We start from the raw sequence: 27,784 nt of genomic DNA, 5'->3' as shown, positions 1-27,784 counted from the left end.
TAACAGGTCAAAGTCAATTTATTTACATAACTTAAATACAATTAACTTTTTTTTTTGCAATATCGTCCCCCTTTTCCCACCAATCTGACTTTTTACGAGAGATATCTTGAGCAATGAGCAGATATAGGAGGGTTTAAGTTGTACCTGACACTCGCCCACAGTGGAGGTAGCCATTTTGTGGGCTAAGAGGATGAGAACGCTGCCTATTTAATACTTCGGAACCAGTCATATTACTAAGGCTCAAAGTGTCTCCTGGCTCCGTAATGTCACCAGTTCCTGGGGAATAGGCCAGTTTCCCATGAGGCTTGGTTCAGCTCACAAAATGGCTGCTTACGGTGTGTGTAGGTGACGTGTTTATGTTAAGACAGCAATTTGCAGCGTTACCAGAGAAGTTCTTTTACTAAGGGGGACATGGAGAAAGGATGGGTGGAGAGGGCGGGACCACATACATTCCAGGACAAGAGCTAAGGTTTCCCCATATGATTTATAAGAGGATTGCACATTAATAAAGACATGATATACAAATGGTAGAGAATGCACTTGAAGGAGCATTTCCTATGAACCGGGGCAAGATGGGTCATAGGCGCCACCTAAGAGATCGCTGAGGCTGGACTTGAATCGAGTCTCGGAAGACACAAGATAGATTCCTTAAACTTTCTTCTTCTTGCGACCTGCCAGAAAAAAAGGAGACATATATAACTTGCTAAGAATTTAACCATCAAGAGGTCCCACTGTACATAGACCTTGACTGAGGAGAGAGTTTGTTATGTCGCCCCCACCAAGTTCTAGAGTTGGGTCACGGAACATCTTAGACTTAAACAGCTATTGGGACAACATCGTTGGGAATATCTTAAACTAACCAATAGGGTTGTCGGAATTTATCTGTACAAATTGGAGAGATTCAAGGACAATAAGCTCTCAACCTGACCACATTCATCTACCATTCCTTAAAGAGGAGGACAATGCTGTAGTGACGTTATAGGGTCGTGAAACTTAGATCTTCTGAAAACGTTGGACACTTACGAATCTCCAGATTTTTGGTGATGGCGGCTGATGCCCGGGCCCTTGGTCCCTGCTGCGTAAAGTGGTACCCAAAGCGTATTACAGAAGGACTGTTTTCCAGCATAGAGGCCATCTCCATCTCCACAGTGTCTCCGAGGTTTTGGTGCTGCAGGACATGAGAAATGACTTTGAGCTACTTAGGAACTTTACATTTATTTTACAATAATTGTTAACAATGATACCTTTCGTCTTTATCAAACTGTCTTTAGCATTAAGTACAGAAACCATCTCCCCTGAGATACGGAACGTAGAGTTGAATTAAGTCTCATTGTCAGTAGATTCAGTAAATCTGACATATAGTGAAATAAATTAATTTAAATTAATTAAATGAAGCAACAGCGCAGGGTGAATCGGACACATCCGGGGATGCTCTTGACATGGAGTAGTCTATGGGCTTCTCTTTGTCACAGCCGTCTGCCCTCCATCATTTCCAGGGGTCAACTCTAATAGAGAACTGGTGGCCCACGGGGGCAAATTCAGCCCCTTGTGCCTCAGAGCTCAAAGAACAGCCTGCGGTTTCTTTATTAAACCAGATGCTTTGGTATATTTCGGTGACAAGGGGGCGTGTGGTGTTTTAGGAAGAAGTGCGAGAGAGTGTAAAGGCGCTGGTTTATCGCCACAGCTAACCGGACGCCGTGGAAACAATTGCTGAAACCATTTGAGATAGTCGTTGCTGAAACAATTGTTGCGTTACTGTGATGCCATCTGTTTTAGCATCAGCTCTTCGGCGCAACCAGGCAGGATGGTTACGTGGTTTACTAACAAGAATAAAAAGGGGACTAATGGTTAGCTAGCGAGCTGCCTTCCCAAACGGATGACCCAGGTTGGACCCTGGGGGCCATTATCTCTTTATTTGTGCAAACATAAACAAATGGTCAGGCCTGGAATATAGTAACTTTTCCGCAAGCACAGCAGCAAGATACAGCAACGGTGGGAAGGTTTTGTTTGCAAGAGCTCCAAGAGAGATCGAATGCCCGAAAGGCAATTGAAACTGAGCTGCAAGCAGCAAGGGATCAGGTCAATCTCTTAAAAGAGTGTCTAAGAATTTCTTCCATAAATCATGTGAAATTAAAAGAGAAGAGCATGAATTATTCAGTGCCTGCCTTGGCAGAACGGGATAATTCAGAGATGAAGGAGGTAGAGAGAGGTACGGAGAAATAGTCACCAGATTATATACCACCTCCTGGCAAACCTGTGAATCTAAAGCAATGCTGCATCCCTGGAGCACGCAAAGAGATACCAGAGACGGTTCCCTTGCATAGCCCCAACGTATGTTATGGACTATTGCAGAAAATGAAGATACATTGCCGGAATGTTGGATGATGGTGCGGAAAGACGGTGAAAATCCCGGGCATGCTGTGCTCTGGCCTGACAAAGGTTATACCACAACCTGTTATTATTATTAGAGTTATTATTATTATTAATTTATAAAGCGCCACAAAGGGTCCACAGCGCCATACATGACATACAAAAAACAGTGACCCATGACACAACATGATACAGAAAGAACAAAAAAATGAACAAAAATATATACACAGACACACGTAACATTGGTAATGCAAATCAAATTATTTCTGGGACAATGAGTGAAAGTGATGGTAGAAATCAGCGAGAAGTAGGCCGAAGCTTAAGAAAACAGGGCTAGGGAAGCAGGTCAAGAGGTACAGGGGGTGATGGAATAGTAGAAGGAGCACACAAGGAAAGAGGGTCCTGCTCACGAGAGCTTACATCCTAAAGGGAAGGAGGAGACACAAATAGGGTGGTACTAACTGGGGTAGAGAGCCAGGACAAGGGAGTTAGGACTAGGAATGATAGACTTGAATAAAGAAATGAGTCTTAAGGGCACGCTTGAAGCCTTTGAGAGTAGATGCTAATCTGATGGAACATGGAAGATCGTTCCACAGCTGGGGAGCAGCCCAGGCAAAGTCCTGGAGACAGGAGTGATAAGAGGTGATCAGTGAAGTAGTGAGGCGGCGGTCACAGGCAGAGCGGAGGGGGCAGCTAGGAGTGTAGGTAGAGATGAGATTGGAGATGTAGGGAGGGGAAGATTGACTAAGAGCTTTAAAGGTGAGGGGGGGGGGGGAACGTAAATGTAATTCTGTAGGCCATGGGGAGCCAATGTAGTGACTGTTGGAGGGAGTCAGCAGCGATAGAGTGGCGGGAGAGAAAAATGAGTCGGGCAGCAGCATTGAGGATAGACTTAAGAGGGTCAAGGTGAGAATCAGGTAGGCCAGAGAGAAGGAAGATGACCCCAAGGCATCGGGCTTGAGGGACAGAAACGAGGGTAGTGTAAATAACAGAAATAGAGAGGGGGGAGGTGGGAGAGTCTTTTGCAGGACTTACTGCCCCTATGGGGAACAGAAAATTTTGGGGTTGTCGTCATACACATAGATTTTCCGATCGCTGCTTGGGGAAGGCAAGAAGGATTGGAAGCCAGAACCTCTGTAGCACAGAAGAATCTACAGCATTACCATTAAGAGAAGTGTGTTTGTTTGGACTAAGGAACAGGAGCATGCATTGCAAGTAGCAAAGGCTGGTGTGGTCCAACACCACACATCGGGGGCCTGATTCATATTCCAACGCAGTGTGAACACAACTTGCACGCCTGTCCCCCGTGTTCAAGTACAAGAGGATCTCAAGAAAAGTTTCCATTTCAGTCTGGGAATTTCGTTCACTGGCGTAAGGTCCGAAAAAGACTGGAAGCCAGAACTCACGTGATGCAGAAGAAGACTCTCCAAAAATGGAAATGGTACCTACAAAAAGGAGCAATAGCCATAGAAGCAGGTCAGGTGACTCTCACCCTGGCAGGTTTGGTCAACTTCAACGGAAATTACACCGGTGACTGAAGCAAGGAGCTGGGATCAGATATCGGAAGAAGAAAAAGGCATTGCCTGGATCTCCAACAGTTCTGCTGCCTTTGAATCGGAAGGAAGATTATCGGTGGGATATCTGGAACCTTCTAGGGTCCCGAGGCTGGATAGAGAGTTACCTGGAACTTTAAAAGGTCAAGTACAATGGTCACGTGAAGAGAATGGACACAAAAGTTTTTTTTTAAAATAAATAAAAGGCTTTTTGTTCTTAAGATTTTAAATTTGACCTTCTTTTGTTGTTACCTTCTGAGTATGAAGCTTTAGCGACATTTTACTAGGTGTGACACACTTACCATGCTGATTATTCTATTTATTGTATATATCTTTCTTCAAATTGCTATGTGCGGGGTTAAGAAATGTGTGCCACGGGCAACAAATGCACAGAAGTCTGGCGGAGTTACCAAAGCACCTTACAAGAAACAACGAAACCTACATAATCGAAACAGGGGTATGGTGAAAGGGACTCATCTTCATCTTAAGTTTCGTTTTCCCGTAAATGTCTCTTTTTTTTCTGCAAAATAGTAACCGAGACGTGCCGAGTTTTAAGGAAACATAGATAAAACTTTGATTCCTGTAAACAGAATTTCACTTTATAAGGGACCGCCAGTGTCTGTGCCGACGGGTTTATCAGGATATCTGTGACCTGTTAACCACTTGATCATCCGAAGCTAAGTAAATGTTTATTCAACCTTCCTACTTTTTAATGAATAACCTTTTTAAATTTGTCATTTGTTGTTGTCACACTATTATTTCACTAAAACTTAGCAAACTAAATCTTTTTTTGTACTCCTCCACGGAACACACTGGACAAGCTGCATGGACAACTGGACAAGCCGCACGGAAAACGGTAAAAGCCGCATCGACAACTGGAAAAGCTGCGTCGACATCTGGGCAAGCCGCGCTGACAAACTTGCCTGTGAGCTCTGGGGCAAAGATGACGAAGTGAGATACTTCTGAACCATGGACATTGCTGGCATGGGGGTTAGGGGCATTACCAAAGTTTACTGTCTAACAAACCTAGGCCCTACGTCTCAGATTGGCTTGAGATACAAGATTTCTGTACAGATGGGTGGAGCCAGTGATAAGGTCGGAGGGCCTTTCAACTCGGTGGCTTATTTCTACAGGCTCCTATAGGCTGATGCCAAGCTTTAAATGTCTTTTTAAATAGAAGGCAGCGAGTGTAATAAATAATGACCTACCTGGTTATCCACCTTCAGCTCAGCCAGAGTAGAGTTATTTTTCATGGCCTTGATAACAGCCATCATCCCTGCACTGGAGATAAAGTTTGACTCGATGTTCAGGCTCTCTAGAGTGCTATTTCCTTTCAACATTTCAGCCACGGCCTGCGGATAGATAGGAGAGGTTACCTGACAGCAGGGGGCAGCAAAGTGCTTAGCGATACTAATGTGTACCCATCGTCTACTCATAGCGGAGGCGGACATGTTGTGGGCTGTACCAATATTCATAAGAATGTTGTGTTAGATGTGCAAATCTAACTTCATTTATTTGTTTTTACTTTTATTTTTTTAGGTGGAGTATATTAAGGGACACCTCAAAATGCTTGGTGGGGAAAATCTACTCATCATTTTGTTGTTTAGTTACTGTGACCTGAAAAGTTTAACTTTATACAATTTTTGTAGCCTCTAATACGTTTACATCATTTCCCAATAATATAGTTATTAATCCAGTTATTAATTAATTTCCTTATTAATTTAATTTAATTAAGCTGTGACAATATTGCTATAGACAATCGCACAGTTCGGCGTCCCAGTTTCACAATGAGGGATGTGATGAATCCAGGAATAGTTAGCGAGATTTGGTTTAGGATTGAGAACCCCAGTTTCACGCTGTTTTTAGGCAGAGGATATAGCGATCGCTTTAGAAGCAATAAGTGCAGAGGAAACAGCGTTATTTAGAACACTCCTGTTTCATTGTATTATGCAAATTAGCATCAACATTCCGTTCCTTTTTTTTTTTTTTTGTTAAATTGGTAGTTTATGGAATTCTAAACTACGAGTTCTGTGCGTCCTCCATCAAAGCGGATATTACGCTGATCAGACATAGCCGTAGAAATTACACATTTTCTTCCCATTTACACAAAACGTGACCTGTAAAATCTATGGTATTATGTGTTATTTTTAGGTAAGGTTTCCAAGAAATATAATTATAAAAGTACATTAAGGTAGATTTTGCCAAATGGCGGTGCTATGCTGACCTACATTGCTGCCACTCATTTTAGAGAATATTATTAGCAAAATGAAGCTTTTTAAGTGCGCGTTATTCGCTAATTTACAGATGTAATGCAACTAATGGTTCTAAAGTCATCTTCTAGCAAATGGCCTCCAGTTCAATTATTCTTTTATATCTAGAGAGGCGCATTTACTTAATGAATCATCATTACAGCTAGGTGATTTAATATCTAATGGATATAATATATAATATACATAGTCATTAGATGACTAGGTCTGCTCTGCAATTCTTGTTATTGAACTGAAAGTTTCAACTTTCTGCTGCCATCTTGTGGCCTTGGTCAATTATAGCAGGTTTTGCAAGATGTACACATAGGGGCCTGATCCATTTAGGAAAGGTAAGTAAAACAAATTGAGTAAGTAGTCTCCTGGACAAAACCATGTTACAATGCAAGGGGTGCAAATTAGTTTTCTATATTGCACATAAGTTAAATACTGACTGTTTTCTCATGTAGAACACAAATATTAACTTTACATTTCAGTGTGCAAATAAGCTATCAAGTAGTTTTCAAAGACTTTTTTCGGGCTGCACCCACTCTATGGAATTCCCTCCCTCGCACAATAAGACTTTCCTCTGGTCTACAAACCTTCCAGCATTCTCTGAAAACCCACCTCTTCATGCAATCTTATAATATTCCTCAACTTCCCTCTTAACCTCCCTACGTTACCCTATGACCACCCGTTACACAGTTCACACAAGACAACAACCCTGTGACCCCCTGATCAACATTGCCGTGTGACTGGATCATATAGCATACGAATACAACTTTTACCGTTGCGATCTGTCTGGACCGAAATGTAATATGTAGATTTAACAATATATATCCAACTCCCATTGTCCCATAGATTGTAAGCTTGCGAGCAGGGTCCTCTCACCTCTCTGTATGTATTACCCAGTATTGTTTATTACTATGTTTGTCCCCAATTATAAAGCGCTACGGAATATGCTGGCGCTATATAAATAAATATTGATGATGATCTATTTATGTATCTTACATCGATCTCATAATAATTAATCTCATGCTGCAAAACTCAGTGTTGTTTGTGGGTGCGAAAATAGGTCTAATCCGCACTCATCCCCCATTTCACCAAAATCCACCCAGACAGTAACATATTTGCACCCCTGGAGACGCCATCAGCATCTGCAGGGGTGTCTATTTAAACTGGACTCCAGTTAGACACTGATGTAGGATGTCACCTCCACCTATGAGTCCAGGGCTACAGGGGAACTTACAAAGGCCACAGGATCGTTACTGCGCGTAGCTACTAAACTCAGTTTCTTTACACGAGTGTTACTCTTCATGGCGTCACAAATCTCCTTTAGCGTCGGAATGGGAATGTCCTGCAACGAGATAACAACAGACATTAAGTGGTTTTATACATACAAGATAGATGTGATGTGGTACTGCTGCACAGTAGCTGCTACGTGACTGGCGCTTGAAGCGTTGGCTTTGTGCATATCGCAATACTTTATGGCTAATACTACTGACCTGGCCGGATTAAAAACATCCACGTTTTTAAAAAACGTCTCTTCCCTAAGTCTTTTCTCCCCTTTCCACCTTCGTGTTGCGATCATCTACCGTCACCCAGGCTCCACCTCCCACTTTCTCTGAATTTTTTCCGCCTGGCTCTCCCATTCCCTTTCCTCCCCCCTACCCACCCTCATCTTTGGGGAGTTCAACATTCCCGATGCCCCCGATGGTAATTCTACCTGAAAACGCCTCTCCATCAGCTCTGCCCATGGTCACACCAAGTGGACCTCTTCTCCCACACACCATGATGGGCATTCCCTTGACCTCGTATTCTCTAACTTCTGTAACGATTATAATTCATCATTCCCACTTTCTGACCACAACCTCCTCTCCTTCCACCTCTCCCTACCTTCTGCAACCAAAACCCTACAGACACTACGCAACCTGCGTGATCTTGACCACCCCGGCTTCTCTGCCACTCTTGGATCACTCCTCTCTCCCATTTCCTCTTTGTCGTGCCCTAATACAGCAGTCTCCTTTTATAACTCCACCATATCTGCAACCCTAGATAAAGCCACCCCTGGCCACCACACATCACCTCCGACGTTCTAAGTCCCGTTCTGCTGAGCACCTCTGAAGAAACTCCTGCTCTAAAGCAGACTTTACCCTTTTTGAATTCATCCTATCATTCTATTACACTGTCCTCTCTCCTGCCAAACAGTCCTGCTTAAAACCCCTTATTTCCTCCCAGTCCAACAACCCTTGTCGCCTCTTTTCCATCATCAACTCTCTTCACTGCCCCCCACCACTACCCCTTCAGCCTACCGTCACTGCCCATGACGTTGCTTCTTACTTCAAGTGGAAAAATCAAATCAACTCCATCCGCCATGAAATCTCCTCTTTACAGCTCTCCCGTCCCTCACCCCAGTCCAATTTAAAGCCCCCTGCCGCTCTGCCCACCTTCCCTACTGTCACGGACACTGAGGTCCTCTCACTCCTCATCTCCTCTACCTCCTCATCCTATTCTCTCGACCCGGCACTGTCCTGCCTCCTCCACTCTCTCTCTTCTAACACTCACAGTCACCTAGCTCATGTTTTCAACCTATCTCTCTCTACAGGCATCTTTTCTTTTGCCTTCAAACACATGCCCACCTTCCCTCCTGTCACGGACACTGAGGTCCTCTCACTCCTCATCTCCTCTACCTCCTCATCCTGTTCTCTCGACCCGCCACTGTCCTGCCTCCTCCACTCTCTCTCTTCTAACACTCACAGTCACCTAGCTCACGTTTTCAACCTATCTCTCTCTACAGGCATCTTTTCTTTTGCCTTCAAACACGTACTCATCACACCCATTGTCAAGAAACCATCTCTGGACCCTGCCTTACTCTCCAGCTACAGCCCCATATCCCTACTCCCATTCATTTCCAATCTTCTTGAACAACTAGTCTACAACCGTACACACGTTCTGAACGGTCAGTCCCTCCTTGATTCCTTACACGCTTCTGCCCTCTCCACTCCACCAAGACTGCCCTCACCATGGTGACTAATGGTCAACTCTTGGCTAAGTCGAAAGGCCACTTCTCCCAGCTCTTGCTCCATGAGCTCTCTGGCTCCTTTGACACAGTTGACATCCTCTCCTCCTTGACACCCTTCACCCTCTTGGCCTTCGTGGCACTGTCCTTTCCTGGTTTACCTCCTACCTCTCTGATCGGTTCTTCATTGTCTCTTCCTATGGTGCCTGCTCCCCTTCTGTCCATCTATCTGTTGGGGCTCCCCAAGGCTCTGCTCTTGGCCCATTACTTTCCTCTCTTTGTCATATCATCCGCTACTTTGACCTCCAAAATCCCCTCTGTGCCGATGACACTCTAATTTGTCTCCCACCTTGATTATTGCAATCTTCTCCTCTTGGGTTTGACTGATAAATGGCTGTCTCCCCTGAGATCTGTGCTGAATGCGACGTCGTGACTAATCTTCCACTCCCGACTTTCCTCTTCCGCTGTGTCCCATTGCACAATCTTCTGACTCCCCCTCCTACATCTCCAACCTTGTCAAGAAATACTCCCCAACTCACCCACTGCGTATTGTCAATGATCTTCGCTTCTACAAACCATCTATCACCAGCTCACACTCCCGCCTTCAGGACTTTGCCCGCACTCATTGCCCTGAATCTTTCAAACACTCCCTCAAAACTCACCTTTCAACACTTACCTAACCGGCCCCATTCTAAGACAATTCCCTCTTCACGCTTGTTTTTACTACTCTAACCCTCTTGATTGTTAAATCGCACAACTTTGGCCCTTTCTATCTCCTATCTCCTCATCCTCAGTGGAATTTAGAAATTTCCTCCATGCTGTCTGTCATTGTCCTGCAGTGGGCTGCCATGTTAAGAGGGAGAAACTTCTCTAACAGAGCAGACACGGAGGGAATGACAGTGTGGCAGACTTGCTTTGTAGAAATACAATGTGGGGAGGAATGGATTCACACACAGGGGCAGGGATCCACACACAAACTGGACCAGATTAATTAAGGAAATGAAAGGAAATAAAATGAGCAACTTTGCACCTTGGCAAAACCATGTTGCATTGGAGGGGGATGTAAATTTAAAATGTGGGGACAGATTTAGTTCGACTTTAAATTTCAGTGTAAAAATAAAGCTACCAAGTATTTGTGTGCTACATGAAAAAACAGCCAGAGTTTCCTTACGTGCAACTAATTTGCACCCCTTGCATTGTAACATGGTTTTGTCCAGGTTCAAAGTTACTAATAATTTTGCTTTACTTTCCTTAATGAATCAGGCCCAGTGTATACATAATGTGGGTTAAATCAAAATCGACATCACTGAGTCACTTCATAAAACATATTGTGGAGTCGGCCATTTTCATCGGCTGAACCGAGATTCATCCCACAAATGGCTGCCTCCACCACGTGCCTACACGAAGCGACTCATTGATTCACAGTGAATTCATAAACTGTAAAGATAAAAACAAATTGTATACAACAATAACCCCATACTCACCTTTATATTATTCAGATTAACTTCATCCAGATCCGCTGCGTTGCTCTTGATTTTTTGCAATGTTTCCTCCACATTGGTTGGGTTTGGGGGCTCGTCCGGGACAGGTTTGTATTTGTCTGGCTGTACTACACCTATAAGGAAGACATATACACACTGCGGTACTGAGACGGCCGAATATGTAAAGAAAGAAATATATGTACAGGACATTCTCTCGTTCTTCTAGTACATTCTAGAACATGATAGCCAGAATCTGATTGGTTGATATGGGCAACACCTCCATTTTTCCTTTCTGGAAAGTTTGATAAATCTAACCGTGGTGTCACATGTTTTATACATCATTACTCTACAGACATTGTTTGCCTCCTCTAGGTGTCAAATACAATAAAACAGAGACCCCTACAATATATAATCACACAACGCAGTACACATACTTTTGCATTGAATGGAAGATCCAGCCCAACCGTGACACTCTTCAAACAAAACAAGCATGAAATCCAATACATTTGCATCAATAGTCTTAGAGACTCGCTCTGTACTTACTGTTGATTCCTTCCTTGTTAATGATGATTCCAGTAGTAATAGCATCATAATACTGCTTATTACTCATCAACGTATACATCCCCAAGATGGCTGGAATATAAGAACACATGACGTCAATGATACTTCCAAAGCACACGGGACATCACATCATCGTACATTGTATTTCAGAGATCTGTCGCGCATGGAATTGGCGCCCTCTCGATTGCTTCATAATGGGTTTTAAAAGACGATAGCTTGGATTTGGTTGTAAGGATGAGGTCAAAATTCACTAATATAAAACTTATTACTGTGTTTTGGTATTGGTGAAAATCTGCCAGCATCTGTATTGTATAAGGCCCTGATGCATTAAGGAGCGTAAATGGCAATTTGAGTATTGTGTGCGCAATTACTACGATTTCAGGGGCGGAACGAAGAGGGGAATGAACGTATGCACGTAGTCAATGTACAGTAAGGACGTGCCAAGCTCGAGCGCACGCAGCAATGTCCGATTCAAGCGTTGGGCATCTCTCAGGTACGTGATTTTCTGTCATATCACTTGCACCAGCTACAGGTCGGGTGTAGGAGCTGATTACTAGTGATGAGGGCTGTGTTTACATGCTAGAATATGTGTTTGCAATCAGAAGCAACTGTAAAAATGCATTTTATGTTCAGTAGACATTCATATAATCCTAATAAATGTATTTTATGGGGGGGGGGGGACTTTCTTTTATTTCTTAATGTTCCGTCATTAATTACTATATTATTAACAGGTGACGTTAATTGAAATTTTTATTTTTCTGTGCGTTCTTTTGTGACTTTATATCCCACATATGTATTGGCCGTATCCCGCAGTGTGATGTCTGTCAGAGAAGAACGGACCTATACCCGTATTCATCAGCAGACGTATCTTCACATCCGCTCCTTGTTTAATACGGACGTGCGTATGTCCTATGTACGTGCGCTTTTTTAAAACCTGCATATTACATTCTGTTTGCATTTGTTAATGAATCAGGCCCTGTTTATCTTGGTGCATTAAAAATTGCAGGTAGTGGTTTTAAGTCAGGTTTAAAGTTACTCGGAGTGTCAGTCAATCTCCCATCTGGGGGCCAATGATTTATGCACAGGATAAGTTGTAAGGATGTATCTCCCCTGTGGGGTCTCTGCAGTGAAAGGATAGATATACCACGCTGTACACACAAGGTAAGAGGATATCTCCGTCTGCCTGTCACTCCCCGATACTAAACATAGAATCTGAACCGGATCCAACTTCAGCACTGTACTGACCATAGGGGAACGAGCAGGGGAACTAGGAGGTATAAAGACAGCCAAATCTATGGCCATACAGAACGTACATGTGGCTCGGATGTCATTACCGTATGACGCGTGTGCTGTCTGTCCCAAGCAATAGCTAAAGGCCCGGATCACACAGTGAGCTGGACCGGTGATCAGCACGGTGGCTTAGTGGTTAGCACTCCTGCCTCACAGCGCTGAGGTCATGAGTTCAATTCCCATCCATGACCTTATCTGTGTGGAGTTTGTATGTTCTCCCTGTGTCTGCGTGGGTTTCTTCCGGGTGCTCCGGTTTCCTCCCACACCCCAAAAACATACTAAGAGGTTAATTGGCTGCTGTCAAAATTGACCCTAGTCTGTCTCTCTCTGTCTGTCTCTGTGTGTGTGTATATTAAGGAATTTAGACTGTAAGCTCCAATGGAGCAGGGACTGATGTGAATGAGTTCTCTGTACAGCGCTGCGGAATCAGTGGCGCTATATAAATAAATGGTGATGATGATGATGATTGTTAGTTCATACACTCTGCAATTTATGGCCAACAAGGGCATGTTTGGACATTATTGTTGATATTAATGCTTTATTCTCAGACCTGTGTCATTTATATTGCTGCGTTTCCTTGGCTGAAATCTTGTTCCACGCTTCTACAAATCATTCAGTAGACATCACAGGGCCATGATTAAGGGTTCTAGCGGCTCCTGGATAATATGTTTGTATATAACCCCTCGTCTTTCACGTCGGGCTAATACGCGTTAGATAAAAATGAATTCATAAACTCTTTACCACCCCCCTCCTACCAAAGTTTATGTTCCCGTGTTTTCGAAACGCAACTCCACTTTGGATTTTTAAAAGGGTCACGGTAATCTTTGTCACTCATTTAATGTTCGTTAAAATCACAACTGTATAGCAGAACGGAGGCAGGAATGAGCGATACGGAGGGTGACGACGTGAGGGTGAAGGGGGCTGTCACACCGGTAGAAGCTGTCGGACAAAGATTGTGCTCTGTCGTGTGTCTATGTGTGCTTCTGTCCGTGTGTCTCGCGCTGCTGTCAGGTTAGACTGCTCAGCTGTCTAAGAGACTCAATAGCCTTAGGGAGATTCAGTGTTTAACAGCAAAGGAACAGTCTCCAGGAGATGGGCATAGCTTGTGTACTAGATCACATCAGATCTTCTAACACCCCGTGTTTAGACAGCTAGATCACCCTGCGGATTATCGGTTTTTTGAGTCACTACGAATCATCGTCTTAATTTACCTCCTCATGCTGAGGGTCGACATTCCACCTGAAGCCACCAGAGGTCACTAAAGAGCATGCAAACGTACGTCTTCCATATTGACTGTCAATATGGCGGAGTCTGCGGTGGGTGAAAAGGCGTGCACTTTGTGATGGCAGGAGGTGGGCAGTACCAACATAGTTTTGTGGTCGCATGCCAAAATTAAGTTTTATTTTGAGGTACGGGATGTTTTAAATGTTTATCTCTCGAGTGACCCGATTTTGGAGAGACATCCCGGTTGACGGGCTGCAAAAAGGGTGGGGCTTAACAAAAAAGTGGGTGGGATTTGCTGATTTGTGGGTGGGGTTTGGTCAGAATGGGGGCGGGGCCTGATTTTGCGATTCTAAATGTTGGGAGGTAAATGGGTTTCAAGGAATGGAAAGTTTGTCTTCTACACAAATGCAGGACAACTACATGGCAGTGGTGTACAAACAGCTACTCCTACTAACAGGGATGTTTTAAGGCAGGACTGTTAGGGGTGGGGGATTCCCTCAGTTGAACGAGGGCTTTTTTTCTTTGGGATACGTTTGACTAGTGTTGGAGCAATAATTATATTCTGGGGGCGATAAGAAGTATGAATGGAGATGATGTTGGAGATTAGGGAGCAGTGGAGTATAGACTGAAGTGGAGCGAGGCGGATGCGGGAGAGGCCAGTGAGGAGGAGGTTGCAGTAATCCAGGCGGGAGATGATCAGAGAGTGGATGAGCCTTTTGGTGGCATCAATGAAGAGGAAGAGTCTGATACAAGCTATTTTGTGGAGATGATAGTGGCAGGATTGGGTGAGGGATTAGATAAATCCAGCCCACATGTCATAGCTGTAACATATACTTCTGCAGTCAGAGCACACTATTGATCTCATTAATATTATTATTAATCATGAGAGTGACTTGGGATATATAGTCAGATTTTCACAAAAATATGGCAACGTGCATTGAGCAATGTCTGGATTAATATCATATTTAGTGGGTTTGTTTTACATTTAACAAAGGTGAGGTACAACAACTACACTGTGTCTTCCTATACACTGTAACAAGAGGCTTTTGAGGGGTTTTGTGGTAAAACGTGTATATGTCAGAGTACTGCGGAGATGTCTGAGCCCCCCCTCATCCCCTCTTACCGGCAATGTCACACATCTCAGCATCGGTAGCGTTGGCCAGCGCCTCCTCCAGCTCCGGCTCCAGCGTGATCTGCTCCTCTTTGGGTATCTCGCGCTTTGCTTGTTTCGGGATAAAGGGTTTACCTGCGGGGAATGAAAGAAAATATCTGAAACAAAATTTCCCATTACTGTACATTTATATCATATTTATTTTGGTTAATTAAACACAGATTTCCTAGATATTATACTAAACCTTCACTGTGAGAATTAGGATAATTACAGAGCTAGACCAACCTGTAGCCAATCAGAGCATTAGAATAATTACAGGGGCTGGACCAAGCTGTAGCCAATCAGAGCATTAGGATAATTACAGGCTAGACCAAGCTGTAGCCAATCAGAGCATTAGGATAATTACAGGCTAGACCAAGCTGTAGCCAATCAGAGCATTAGGATAATTACAGACTAGACCAAGCTGTAGCCAATCAGAGCATTAGGATAATTACAGACTAGACCAAGCTGTAGCCAATCAGAACATTACAATGTTTACACTACAAAACTTTCAAAATGAACACAAAATACAAAACCATCAACTGTAATATAAAATGCCATAAAATACATGAGAAATGCTCCTCTATATGAAACAAAGTTCATACATCCACACTGTTTATTGATTATCTTTTATTATCTTTTTTATCGAGATTGTCGAAATATATTTGGATCTCTTTTTTTTTCTTAATTATTACATCTCATTATGCCGTTGCCATTATTATACTCATATGCACTTTTATTCATTATCTACCTTGCAGGTAAACTATCATAATATAACTATATTTAACATATTTCATTACTTCTTCTTTATAATCTCATTCTTATTATAGTTCAAGCTCCAAACCGCCAGATTTACTATCCAGGAGGTTCAAACACGATTCGCCGGCGATGGGCAGCAAACCGCAACAATCAGCCAAATCACACGTGGCCGCGTTACTGTCCCGGTCCTCTAGGGGGCGCCAGGCCAATGCTAAATAGCATTGTCGAACAGATGGACGCCTACTGATTAAAGGGACAGCCAATCAGGAACAGTCTCTCTTTACTGACAATGAGAGTCTGCTCCTGGTTGGCTGTTCTTCTCTTCAGTAGGCGGGCTAGCCAAAGCTTGACTCATTTGCCGCGGGACTTAGTATAGAGCAGTCAGTTTGGCCTTTAGGGAATGCAGCGGTTTTGAAACCGCCAGGAAAACCGCCAACATCTGGCGGTTTAAGCAAACCGCCCTTTAGTAGATCTAGCCCAAAGTCTGTTATCAATAACTTATTGCGCTCTGCGGCAACATCCGGCTAAGTACAGACTAGTCATTGGTCAGAGATGGATAGAATCTGTTTTTAGGATTACTTTATTTTGTTTTTAGTTTAAAATGTACCTGTAGTTCCTGCGTCCTCGCTTCCTGCATTGTACAGACTATCCCCTTTTACCCCAGGAACAAAAAAAGATATCATTGCACATATATATATGATTTATTTCCACATGTAGTGTTTGTTTATGCAGCTACAAATCATTTCGCCTCCCCAGCAACACAGCTGATCAGAGTAACAGAGAGAGAGTCGGCGAGTTTAGCAGAGTGAATATAGACTGCACCTGTCCACATCTGTCACCGTGCCGTGGGGAGGGGAGGCGATGTTAAGGGGCTGCAGTATAGGACAACAGCAAAATCACAAATAAAGCTCCGTGCTTAAAAATTAAATACGGCTGAGGAGATTAACGGCAGCAGATCCGAAATATTTCCTGTCTCGCTCTCTTGTTCCCGTAGGCCACTCGCGTCTCATGCCTACGGCCGGTGACAAGTGTCAGGAGTTGGGGGATATGGCAAATTAGGGTCCAGGAGGGAAAGTGGGAAAATTAGCTGCCAATCGGGTTTTGCTGCCTGAGGACAGGTTCTCAAAACTGCCGTATGGTAGGAACGGCTTTTGATATGTCAAACAGTCGGTTTAGTTGTTCTTTACAAACAATGGGCCGGAACCCACGATTAAGGATCAATCAATACTTGTCAAAGGAAGTATAAAAATGCTAGGCGACGTCGGGCACCGATGATGTCATCAAGTGGTGCCAAGTTTAATACCGACTGTCCAAATCAACTAGGGGTTGTCTAAAGTCTCAATGGGTAAACCTCAACGTCACGTCAATCTAATTTGCAGTTGATATCTCTTTATTTACCTTTCTTTTCCCCGGTAAATGGCACAAGGTCTTCTCTCTCCTCGGCATCCATGGCTTCTTTCTCTAGATGCTGTAGAAGGGCGTCTCGGTCTAGCGGGCCGGTGTCGGTCTTCTTGGTCTGATCTCTCTGGCGCATCCCAGCTGGGAGGAGGATGTTCTGTATTATGGATAGGAAACGTGCGTCATTAGAACTACCGTCCACACGGTACCTGTCCTGCAACTCTGGTGATAGATCTTCTGTTTTATATAAAATGTAGACATTTGCGCCATGAAAGCTTCAACGTTCCTCAACGTCTAGACTAACTATTCATTGTGGAAGTGAAATATGGTGCCGACTGGTATTATTGTTAACCGATAACCTTGGAAACATTTATACAACTCTACATTTGGCCTAAGAGGTCTATGGCTTGGTTCTTTGTTCAACAATAGCTGAAGAACCAAGGTTGGTTGTCTTCCTCCTCTACTTCATGATGTATAAAGGACTGTACAATGAACAAAATGATTGAGTGGTCACTACTTAAATTGAATTTAGCTGCTCCGGGAGGTGAAGACAATTTTTATTCTTGGTGCCGGCCAACTGGCTTAACTATGGAGGAACAAAGAAACTGGTCGAAAAACTTCAAGTAGGACAACTACGTGTGTAACCTTGGCCAGTACTCTCCATGGAGTTTCTCTGCCTAAAGGGGCATCTCTCTCTGACATATTAGCGCTAATCTGTACCTCAGGGTCCATCTCTTGAAGTTCTAAGTCCAATTGGGCCAACTCCTCAGCCGACATCCCCCGCATGATCTCATCTTCATCTACGTCCCGATACTTCTCCAGCTCCTTCTGGTAAGACATGGTGGTGGTGGTAGGAGCACTTTTCAGCCCCTTCACAGAAGAAGACAGAAGCAGAGATCTAATTAGTACACCGCACACACATCAACGAGGAACGTTCTACATTACTTGTAACAGAAACCATCGCTCTATGGATTGAAGGTTGTAGAGATGATAATCTCATGGCCAAGGGACAACAGGCCTATGATCTTTGTGCCACCTCTACCTCTCTTAATCCACTTCATGACTACTTTTATAACTTCTCTACTAGATGTAATAGGAGATAATTTCATACTATGAGATAAGGTGGGATAAACAGTTTTCCATCGATAGTCTTAGGCAATATAGCTGAACGTCACACAACCAACCAACCAATCGAAATCCCCCTTACGGTACCTTGTTTTACTGAGTCGACTAAGAGGGTTTTCAGGGACGGAACAGGGAGGGAAAGGGGCATACACACATAGCATATGCTCAATTGCACCCAACAGCGTCTGATTTAAGCTTTGGGCATCTCTAAGGTACGTGATTTTCAGTCGTATCACCCGCACCAACTACAGGTCGGGTGTAAGTGCCGAGTGAGTTAGAGAAGACCCAACCCGAAATAGATTTGTGAGGACCTAGTGACCATCTCAGGGAGGTTACTGCTCAGTGTAAAAATACATTATTTGCTTAAGGGAATCAGTTTAAAAAGAAATACGGTTATATAGAGCCAGTTGCTTCTACATGGTGAGACATGATGAGCTTATAAATGTTCTAGGAAATGGAGACATCGCGGAGACATTTCATATATACCACCAAAGCCCACCCACTGTAATATTCCAAAATGAATCTATAGGCGGTCTGGTTTCCAGTTATTTTGACCAAGGGGTCTGGCTAAAATCCAGCAGGTAAGAAACCATGATGAAAACGCTCCATGCCGACTCTCCCGAACTGTCTGGGAGTCCTCCTGAATTTCCGAGAGAATCTGCTGAAATTCTCGGAAGTGGGTGGGGATGAGGGTACTAATTATGGGATTTGCACCGGCCCACCGCTGTGTGATGAAGCAAAACACCTGCAGGTCTGCAGTGACGTCATTTAGGCCTGTTGGCCAGAGAGTGATGCGGAATTGTGAAACGCGTCAGCCCGACCCGCTCAATGCAACTTCCCTGCACATATCCCACATGCTTTTTTATATATTCTATAGGCACCAATGGATATATTGTGTGTGCTACACAAATAACATTATTATCCAGCTACGCTCACATTAGCTCCAAACCAGGCATACTTACAGACAAAACCTCACCACCGTCCTGGGGCTGCAATTCGGGACAGTCCCCCACAAAATCGGGACTGCTGGTGGAACGACACTGTACTGTACAGAGATCAAACGTATATGGAAAGGTCCTGGGCTCGTGGCCTTATCACAGTGTCACACGTTGTAAGTGACACTAACAGCTGCCTATGGGTCACATTGCCTGTACTGCAAGAGATGACACCAGCAAGATACCAGACCTCCTAAGTTCTGCTCAGACGGTGTATAGATCTGTGGGAATAAGCTTTCCATTGGCTCCCAAATGTATGTCTCTGTCTATATCATATCCCTACCCCTGTATATAACAATGTGCCTCCACTCCTTGCAGTGTTTGTAGCTCTACGGAATGACCTGTATAATGTGTACAGTAGCCGAAACTCTGTTGTGTGTCCCGGTCTGTGACTGCAGGAAAAACTGTATTTTATAATCAACCCCAGTGTTTGTTTTGTTCCCATTTTAAGTTTTGACAACAATGTCCACTTTTTTTTTTTACATCTCCCATATTGGTAAAGCCGGTTTGCAAATATTGCTGTGCGTTTTTTGGCTTGGAGAACCCTTCACCCGCTGGCATTAAAACGTTGTGCCTAACTTCTGCAATGCAGCAATCACACATGAAAATAAAACTCTATTCTATGTGTTCATACCTATTTGTGTGCAACTGTCTCTGCCTGTGGTTCTATATTCTTTGGATGCTGTTTGCTCCATTTCAGTGCGCTCAAAGCATGTCGCCGCACTTTGAAGATATCCCCCGTCCCCTCTATTCATTTCAATGGGGTTTCCAGCATGGTATGAATACCCCATTGAAATAAATCTAGCTCCACAGCATTGATGTCCCCCACCCCAACACACACACACACACACACACACACACACACACACACACTATTAGAGATCCAGTTAGTCACTACTGAGATTAAAGTAAGGGGCCCCCTTCACCACCGGCCAATCACAAGCAGCTTTTCTGAGTAAGCGCTTGTGATTGGCTGATGGCAAATGGGAGTCCCACGTAAATCCTGATTTTATCATTTAGCACCGGTTAGCGCCAATGTTCAGATGTGTTGTTGTTTCACAGCTCCTATCCTGCCCCACTGAAGGAACGAAGAAGAACAAAAAAGATGTCAGGCGGACCCCACACATGTAGATTCCCTGTTTAGCGGGAACCAGCCCGGGCTGTCTGCCGCTGGAATTGATTGAGTATTACTTGGGGAAGGGGTTATCAGGCTGCCGATTTTCAATTGATTTATTACCGAAAGATTTCCCATTTATTTCAATGGGGTTTCTACATGTAGCAGACATGCTGCATAATCCATTGAAATGAACGGGTGATACAATTGAAAAGCTTTGTACCGCTTGATAAGGCTGCAGTCTCAACAGATTTGCACATCAGCAGGTCAAGATGTGGACGGCGGTGAGAGCCCAACTGAACGTATGCTCCAATTCATACAGCTCACAAGTAGATAGGTTATATAAAACTTCAATACATGCTTTTTTTTCCCTACAGCTGCAGGAAAAAAAGTGAACAATGATTTTCAAGTTATTTTATTATCATCTAAAAATGTAGTCATATTTAATTTTGCAAAGGGGGAGTGTTTAATGAACCTCCTGCCCCCGTGGACTCCACTCCCCCTATAGTTCTGCCCTGGGCTGGGGCATCATAATGCATGTACTAGGAATAGTCCTTATAAAGCCAGCAGAATAGACAGAGATAATGAGTAAACATACATGACAGAAGACCTGGTACCTTTGTGACAGATCAACAAACCTGTCCTTAAAAATAGGGACAGGTGGCAGCTATGATGTCATCGATGTCATACACACCTCCACAATGACATCACCTAGTTCCAGATTGTTCTCAAGAACCGGGTGTCAGCATTAAGATCTCCAGATTACCCCCTTCTATTAGGAGAGTGCCCCCGGCCAGCAGCACGAAGATCCGGTAAGAGGTCGGTCGGTCGTCCCCCCCTCCGGCTCCACCGAGAAAGAGTTAATCTTCTGTAGACAACACCCTGACTCAGCTGGGGCTGGTGAGCCAGGAGATCATTATCTAAACAGACAGAATTTAGGAGCCGGCAGGAGGCCAACCCCACATGTAACACACACAGTACTACATGCAGTCTTATCTTCTAGGACCGGTAATCCTAAACAACGCAAGCTGCTTTAGATAGACTTCTAATGGCCACAAGTAGATAGGTTATAGTTTCCTGAATCGGTGTGGTCTAAATATTTGAGTTCAAACTGTGATAATGGGGAAGAGTACAGGAGCCCGTGTTGGACGTTCAGACATAAAGTATAGGTACAGATACTGAGAATTGCAGAAGGCATACAGAACAGGAGAAGTGGTACTGTGTATGTGTTCAGGCATACAGTATAGGAAGAGATACTGAGAATTACAGCCAGCATACAGAACAGGAGAAGTGGTACTGTGTACGTGTTCAGGCATACAGTATAGGAAGAGATACTGAGAATTACAGCCAGCATCCAGAACAGGAGAAGTGGTACTGTGTATGTGTTCAGGCATACATATAGGAAGAGATACTGAAGAGATACTGAGAATTACAGCCAACACACAGAACAGGAGAAGTGGTACTGTGTACGTGTTCAGGCATACAGTATAGGAAGAGATACTGAGAATTACAGCCAGCATACAGAACAGGAGAAGTGGCACTGTGCACGTGTTCAGGAATACAGTACAGGAACAGATACTGAGAATTACAGCCAGCATACAGAACAGGAGAAGTGGCACTGTGTACATGTTCAGGCATACAGTATAGGAACAGATACTGAGAATTACAGCCATCATACAGGACAGGAGAAGTGGTACTGTGTACGTGTTCAGGCATACAGTATAGGAACAGATACTGAGAATTACAGCCAGCATACAGAACAGGAGAAGTGGTACTGTGTACGTGTTCAGGCATACAGTATAGGAACAGATACTGAGAATTACAGCCAGCATACAGAACAGGAGAAGTGGTACTGTGTACGTGTTCAGGCATACAGTATAGGAACAGATACTGAGAATTACAGCAAACATACAGAACAGGAGAAGTGGTACTGTGTATGTGGGCAGGCATACAGTATAGGAACAGATACTGAGAATTACAACAATCATACAGAACAGGAGAAGTGGTACTGTGTACGTGTTCAGGCATACAGTATAGGAACAGATACTGAGAATTACAGCCATCATACAGGACAGGAGAAGTGGTACTGTGTACGTGTTCAGGCATACAGTATAGGAACAGATACTGAGAATTACAGCCATCATACAGGACAGGAGAAGTGGTACTGTGTACGTGTTCAGGCATACAGTATAGGAACAAATACTGAGAATTACAGCCAGCATACAGGACAGGAGAAGTGGTACTGTGTACGTGTTCAGGCATACAGTATAGGAACAGATACGGAGAATTGCAGCCAGATTACAGAACAGAAGTGGCACTGTGCACGTGTTCAGGCATACAGTATAGGAACAGATACTGAGAATTACAGCCATCATACAGAACAGGAGAAGTGGTACTGTGTACGTGTTCAGGCATACAGTATAGGAACAGATACTGAGAATTACAGCCATCATACAGAACAGGAGAAGTGGTACTGTGTACGCATTCAGGCATACAGTATAGGAACAGATACTGAGACTTACAGCCATCATACAGTACAGGAGAAGTGGCACTGTGTACGTGTTCAGGCATACAGTATAGGAACAGATACTGCGAATTACAGCCATCATACAGAACAGGAGAAGTGGTACTGTGTACGTGGTCAGGCATACAGTATAGGAACAGATACGGAGAATTGCAGCCAGCATACAGAACAGAAGTGGCACTGTGAAGGTATCTAGGCATACAATACAGGAACAGATAGTGAGAATTAAACCCAGTAAACAGACAGAAAGTTCCCGCTTTATTCTATTAAATTATTGCTGGATTTGCCACAATTTATTTTGTAAATGAATCCTAAACACGAAGGTCGGTATTGTCTTTATTACATCTATTGTCCTGCGTCTAGAAATGTCCAATCTCTTCCTGACCGTGTATACGAGTCTATCATGGCGACTGGGGGAAGGAGGGTGGATGTACGAGCTCAGACCACTATCAATCCAAAATGAATTGATGCCTGTTTGACAAAAACTAGAGCACACAAGTGGATAGGCTATAAAGAATTTTAAAGAAGATCTTCACCGAAGTGCAAAACGTAGTTGTGGGTGTACACAGAGCCCCTAAACTAATGCCAATTGGTGGTTTACCTCAGCAACAGGGGCTGCCATTTCTGCAGCCAAATCAGGCGGCAGAACGCGTAGGGTAACCGGACTAAACATGTTGTATATGTTATAAATTAAAATACAGTGGAGCTTACAATGATGTCAGCTGTGATCTCCGTATGCTGTGAGGGCTAAAGGTAGGTAGGCCAGGGAGGGAGGGGGAGGGGGGGGAAGGGCAGACAAGAATCAGATTTTTGGAGAGAAAGGTGTGTGATGCGAGTAACAAGTCTGTGGACAAACAAAACCTTAGTCCAGCCTCATTCCGATACTTTATTTAGTGTCAGGTAGAGAAAGAAAAAAAAACCCACTAGGAAACCATATGATTTCTGACATTAGCCAGAGAGATCTAGCCGGCTAGCGTCAGAAGTGAGTGTCAGACAGCTGCAACACGGGTGGTGTATAAGTGATATAGATTGTCACAGATCACACTTTGATCAGATAGATCTGTGCATATTGTGGCTGATATTCTCAGCCCTGGTCACCAGGGGGGTAGTCAGCGTGCAGTGGGTTATTTAAGGAATGCCCCCAGGTTCACCCCTCTGGGCGTTTGCACTGGCTGCGATGGATTTACAACACACACAAGGTGCTGGAGGGGGGGGTGGGGGGTGGCAGAGTTGCAGACTGTATAAAGTGTCAGAGGACAGCAGCACCTGTCAGTCACTAAAGACCCCTCACCCCCCCCCCCTCCCTCTCTCTCTCTCTCCCATCCCCAACGTCCACTGCCAGCAATCTGCAACCAGAGCCTTAAGAGGATAATTCATCGCCCTCCTGAGACCACGGGAGCACAACGTGGATTAATAACCATGTTATTAAATTGATGGGGTCTATTGATTAAATCCCCCTAGTTTTTATAAAGTTAGAACGAAATTCCTTCCTTATTTTTTTTGGGCCATTCTTGTCTTAAAGTCCCATCACAAACACAGAGCGGAGAATCCAAAGGGAACGATAACCTAGCAATTCGCTAGGAGTGACATCACCGAAGCAGCCATGTTGTTGGGACTGAACCGACGTGACTGGAGCCAGTCAATGCCCCCGGCTTTAGCGACGTTTTATAACTCAATGTGCATTGGGCAAATAAACAAATGGACACGCCTGGGTAAACGAGGGACACACCAAGCATATCAAAAGCAACACACGGGTAAAGATCATGCGTTAGTTCAGCAAATCATGTATAAAAAAACCTGGAAGGCCCCAGTTGCCCATATAACGACGTCTAGCACGGCTACAAGAGGATTTGAGAGAGCGATGATCGTCACACACCAAATGCTATCTTGGCTGAGGAGCTTGCACTCTAGGTGATAAATGAAAACAAAAGTAGAAATGTAAAACATTTGATGGATTTGTTGGTTCTACTGACCCTTTAGAAGATGAATCAAGCTGGTATTTCTCTTCAAGCAGGAAAGAGGCGAGAGGTAGAATCAGGAGATCATGAGAATCGCCAACTGTCCGCTCCCTGAAACGGAACCAGTCCAGGGAGGTGTCAGCAGGAGACGGAGATTATCCCTTTATCTCTGCATCGGCGATTTCACCCTACAGAGGGTTTAACCCGCTCCAAGCTGCCTGGTCAACAAGGACCTACAGGCTGGGAGCAGCCTAAGCTAACCGTGTTGTTGGCAAGTCCCATCTCTGATTGGCCAGGCATACTGGTACTTGTAGTTCCACAGGAAGTGTTGTACAGGGTGCAGTTTACTAAGTAAAAGTAATTCAATTAACAGCCTTTGAGGAAAACACATCACACCTTCTAAATAAGAAAAGTGGAGGTGTTGCCTGTAGCAACCAATCAGATTCCAGCTCTAATTAGATTATACATTCTAGAACATGACAGCTAGAATCTGATTGGCTGCTACAAGCAACACCTCCACTTTTTTTCCATTCTAGCAAGTTTCATACATTTATGGTCTACGGTGCTGTTCACACCACGGCATTGTAACATGTTAGACCGTAGCGCAACCTATTTTGCCAGCACGGGTGCACAAACGAGCTTTTTGGTGAACACGGCCATGTGGCGCGTCTGCAAAACGCTGGCGGAGAATGAAGTATTTCACACGGAGGGGAAACTTATTAACTTCACTATTCCTCCCTGACAAAAATAAATAAAGCCATAAACAAAATAATATAGAAGAGAATGAGCGGCCATGCCTAGCATATTAGAAGAGATCTATCTAGAATCCATCAGTTGCTTAGTGTACACTGCCATATTTCGGCGATAGTCCATCCCACATGCTAAATCCTTGACGTAAATGAACAAACCGCTCTATGAGCAGAAACGTGTGAGGTAAAAAAGTCTTATTCACATATCACACGTCATAAAACGACTGAATTATCCAAGCCAGAGGACGTGTGAGGTAAAATCCAAGGTGGAACAAAGCGGTAAGCCGGCGTAGTAATGGCAGCAGGAGAAGACAGGGATCACGGGGGGCGGTGGGGTGAACGTAACTACCCAGTGCTGTGACATTGGTATTTTCTAAGTCCTTGTGGCATGGTCCTCTAAACACAAGGTGTCATGTTAAAGGGCTACTATTCATATTACAAATATATATGTAAGGGCTTGTAGACACTCACAGGGTACAAGCAGGCAGCCATTTTGTGAGCTGAACCAACATTCATCACAACGCGGCCTATCAACGCACCGGAAACCACGGTCATCAATGAAAACTGGATAATGTTGATCCATTTAGCTTTGATACTGAAAATTAGTCAACTTTGCCAGGAGAGGTCTCCATTTGTCCAGTGATGCAATGTCCGAGTGGAGATTTTCACCTCAGACTAACAATTGGGAGGATTGCGAGCGAATGACCATTGGGTCTAATTTGACGTTGGGTTTAAATAGCAAACGAGTAGCTTCAAAGAGCTACTAATATTTATAATAATACCGTCCTGGAGCACTGGTTCTAAGCGAAACGATTGGCTTTGATCTCATCAATATTGGTCCAGGCCATAAAATGGCTGCTTCCATCTTGTAATTGCAAATACATGTTATATCAACCTAGCAGTGGGAGGGAAGGAAAAAAACAATTCGTCCTATCAAAATATTTTGCACGAAAGGGTGGATGGTGTTAATGCAACCCATAACCTATAATATATATTACACCCTACTTGGATATTTATGAACACATACATTACACACAGACATATATATATATATACACAGCCATTACTGACCCGTCGCGGAAGGGGCCTTGTTAACCGTAATCCACTAAGCAAGACCCCTAAAGCTTTAAGACAACACAGCGACCGCACTGGGATAATCGTTGCCTGTCCCGTAGGGATCATTTTTAAAACGCTAGGATTTACACCAGTTAGATGGCCACAGAGCAGCTTTGCCCGATGTTAAGGAACAAGTCTGTGCTAATCCGAATCCTAACAGGCATTGCTTTAAGTCAGAACTACAAGTACCAGAAAGCTGGCCAGACACAGGATGCCTTTCTATAGGCTAGATAATCCCTTATGGCCTTCTGGGGGAGTGATTTATATTCTGAGGTATTAGAAAGCTAAAAAAAAAAATCTGGAGATTGCAAGCTCTTCAGTCCAGTACAGCGGTGTAGGATTATATAATACATATACATATATATATACACACACACATATATATATATATATATATATATATATATATATATATATATATATATATATAAAAATAATATATTCACACGTGTGCTTGTTTAATGCTAGACAGACACAAATATGGGTCTAATCTGTCCGTGGTCCCTAAACAGGGATATATCTGGCAACAAGCCTCTGTCTATCCCCCTATAGTGTTACCAGCTCGAGACTGACGCACTTTCCAAATGTTAATGGTCGTCTATTTTGCAAAAACAATTATTTTCCGTCACCGCACCCCAAAAACTTAAGACAAACAGTTGCTAACCCCTCTCTTACCGATTCACAGGTGAGGGAAAAAAAAAAAAAGACAATTTCTTCACTGGCTTCTATCTACAACACAAGACTCATTTAAATCCAGTTACTCATTTGCAATTACCAATACAAGATACAGGCATGCATTAGCTTAGAACCATGCCATGATTAGCGTATAGCCACACGGCTCTTACAAAATAAATAAAAATAAAATAGGGTCTGGAATAGCAGCCCTGGAGCCATGCTTACCTTGTGACTTCCCTGCCTGCTGTATGAGGGGTCTGACTAGGCTGGTAAAGGGGATATTTTGGAAGGGGTGTGACCTGCCTGTCATTAGGCTCCAGCTGGTGCAGAGATCTCTCCGTCTCCCTGGCAGACACCTAGTGGTCAGCCCGCAGAACTGCACCCTGGACACCCTGTATCACCTGCTCTGAGAACTCATCAGCCCACGTGGTTTGGGTCACTGGTAGGGGGTGGGGGGGATAGCCCATAAGACCGACATAA

At 43.8% G+C, this 27,784-nt stretch overlaps 1 protein-coding gene across 3 annotated transcripts; it reads right to left on the bottom strand.

Moving 5' to 3' along the window:
* Positions 1–27,658, bottom strand: TMOD4 (tropomodulin 4). 3 transcript variants are annotated; one of them, XM_075193234.1, is made up of 10 exons: positions 27,530–27,658; positions 17,769–17,918; positions 17,049–17,205; positions 14,865–14,987; positions 11,210–11,299; positions 10,670–10,800; positions 7,416–7,523; positions 5,132–5,275; positions 1,024–1,168; positions 1–671 (listed from the first exon to the last, which is right to left on the bottom strand). In XM_075193234.1, the coding sequence occupies exons 2-10, from the start codon at positions 17,886–17,888 to the stop codon at positions 649–651; spliced, it is 1,041 nt and encodes a 346-aa protein (XP_075049335.1). In that variant the 5' UTR covers positions 17,889–17,918; positions 27,530–27,658; the 3' UTR covers positions 1–648. The 3 variants fall into 3 exon arrangements, with proteins under 3 accessions (XP_075049335.1, XP_075049336.1, XP_075049337.1); XM_075193235.1 differs by lacking the exon at positions 27,530–27,658 and adding an exon at positions 20,977–21,080; XM_075193236.1 differs by lacking the exon at positions 27,530–27,658 and adding an exon at positions 19,136–19,160.
* Between the last annotated feature and the right edge of the window lie 126 nt (positions 27,659–27,784).

This window comes from Mixophyes fleayi, chromosome 12 (assembly GCF_038048845.1).
Source record: "Mixophyes fleayi isolate aMixFle1 chromosome 12, aMixFle1.hap1, whole genome shotgun sequence".
Lineage (NCBI taxonomy): Eukaryota > Metazoa > Chordata > Amphibia > Anura > Limnodynastidae > Mixophyes > Mixophyes fleayi.
This window is presented reverse-complemented; position numbering and strand designations above follow the sequence as displayed.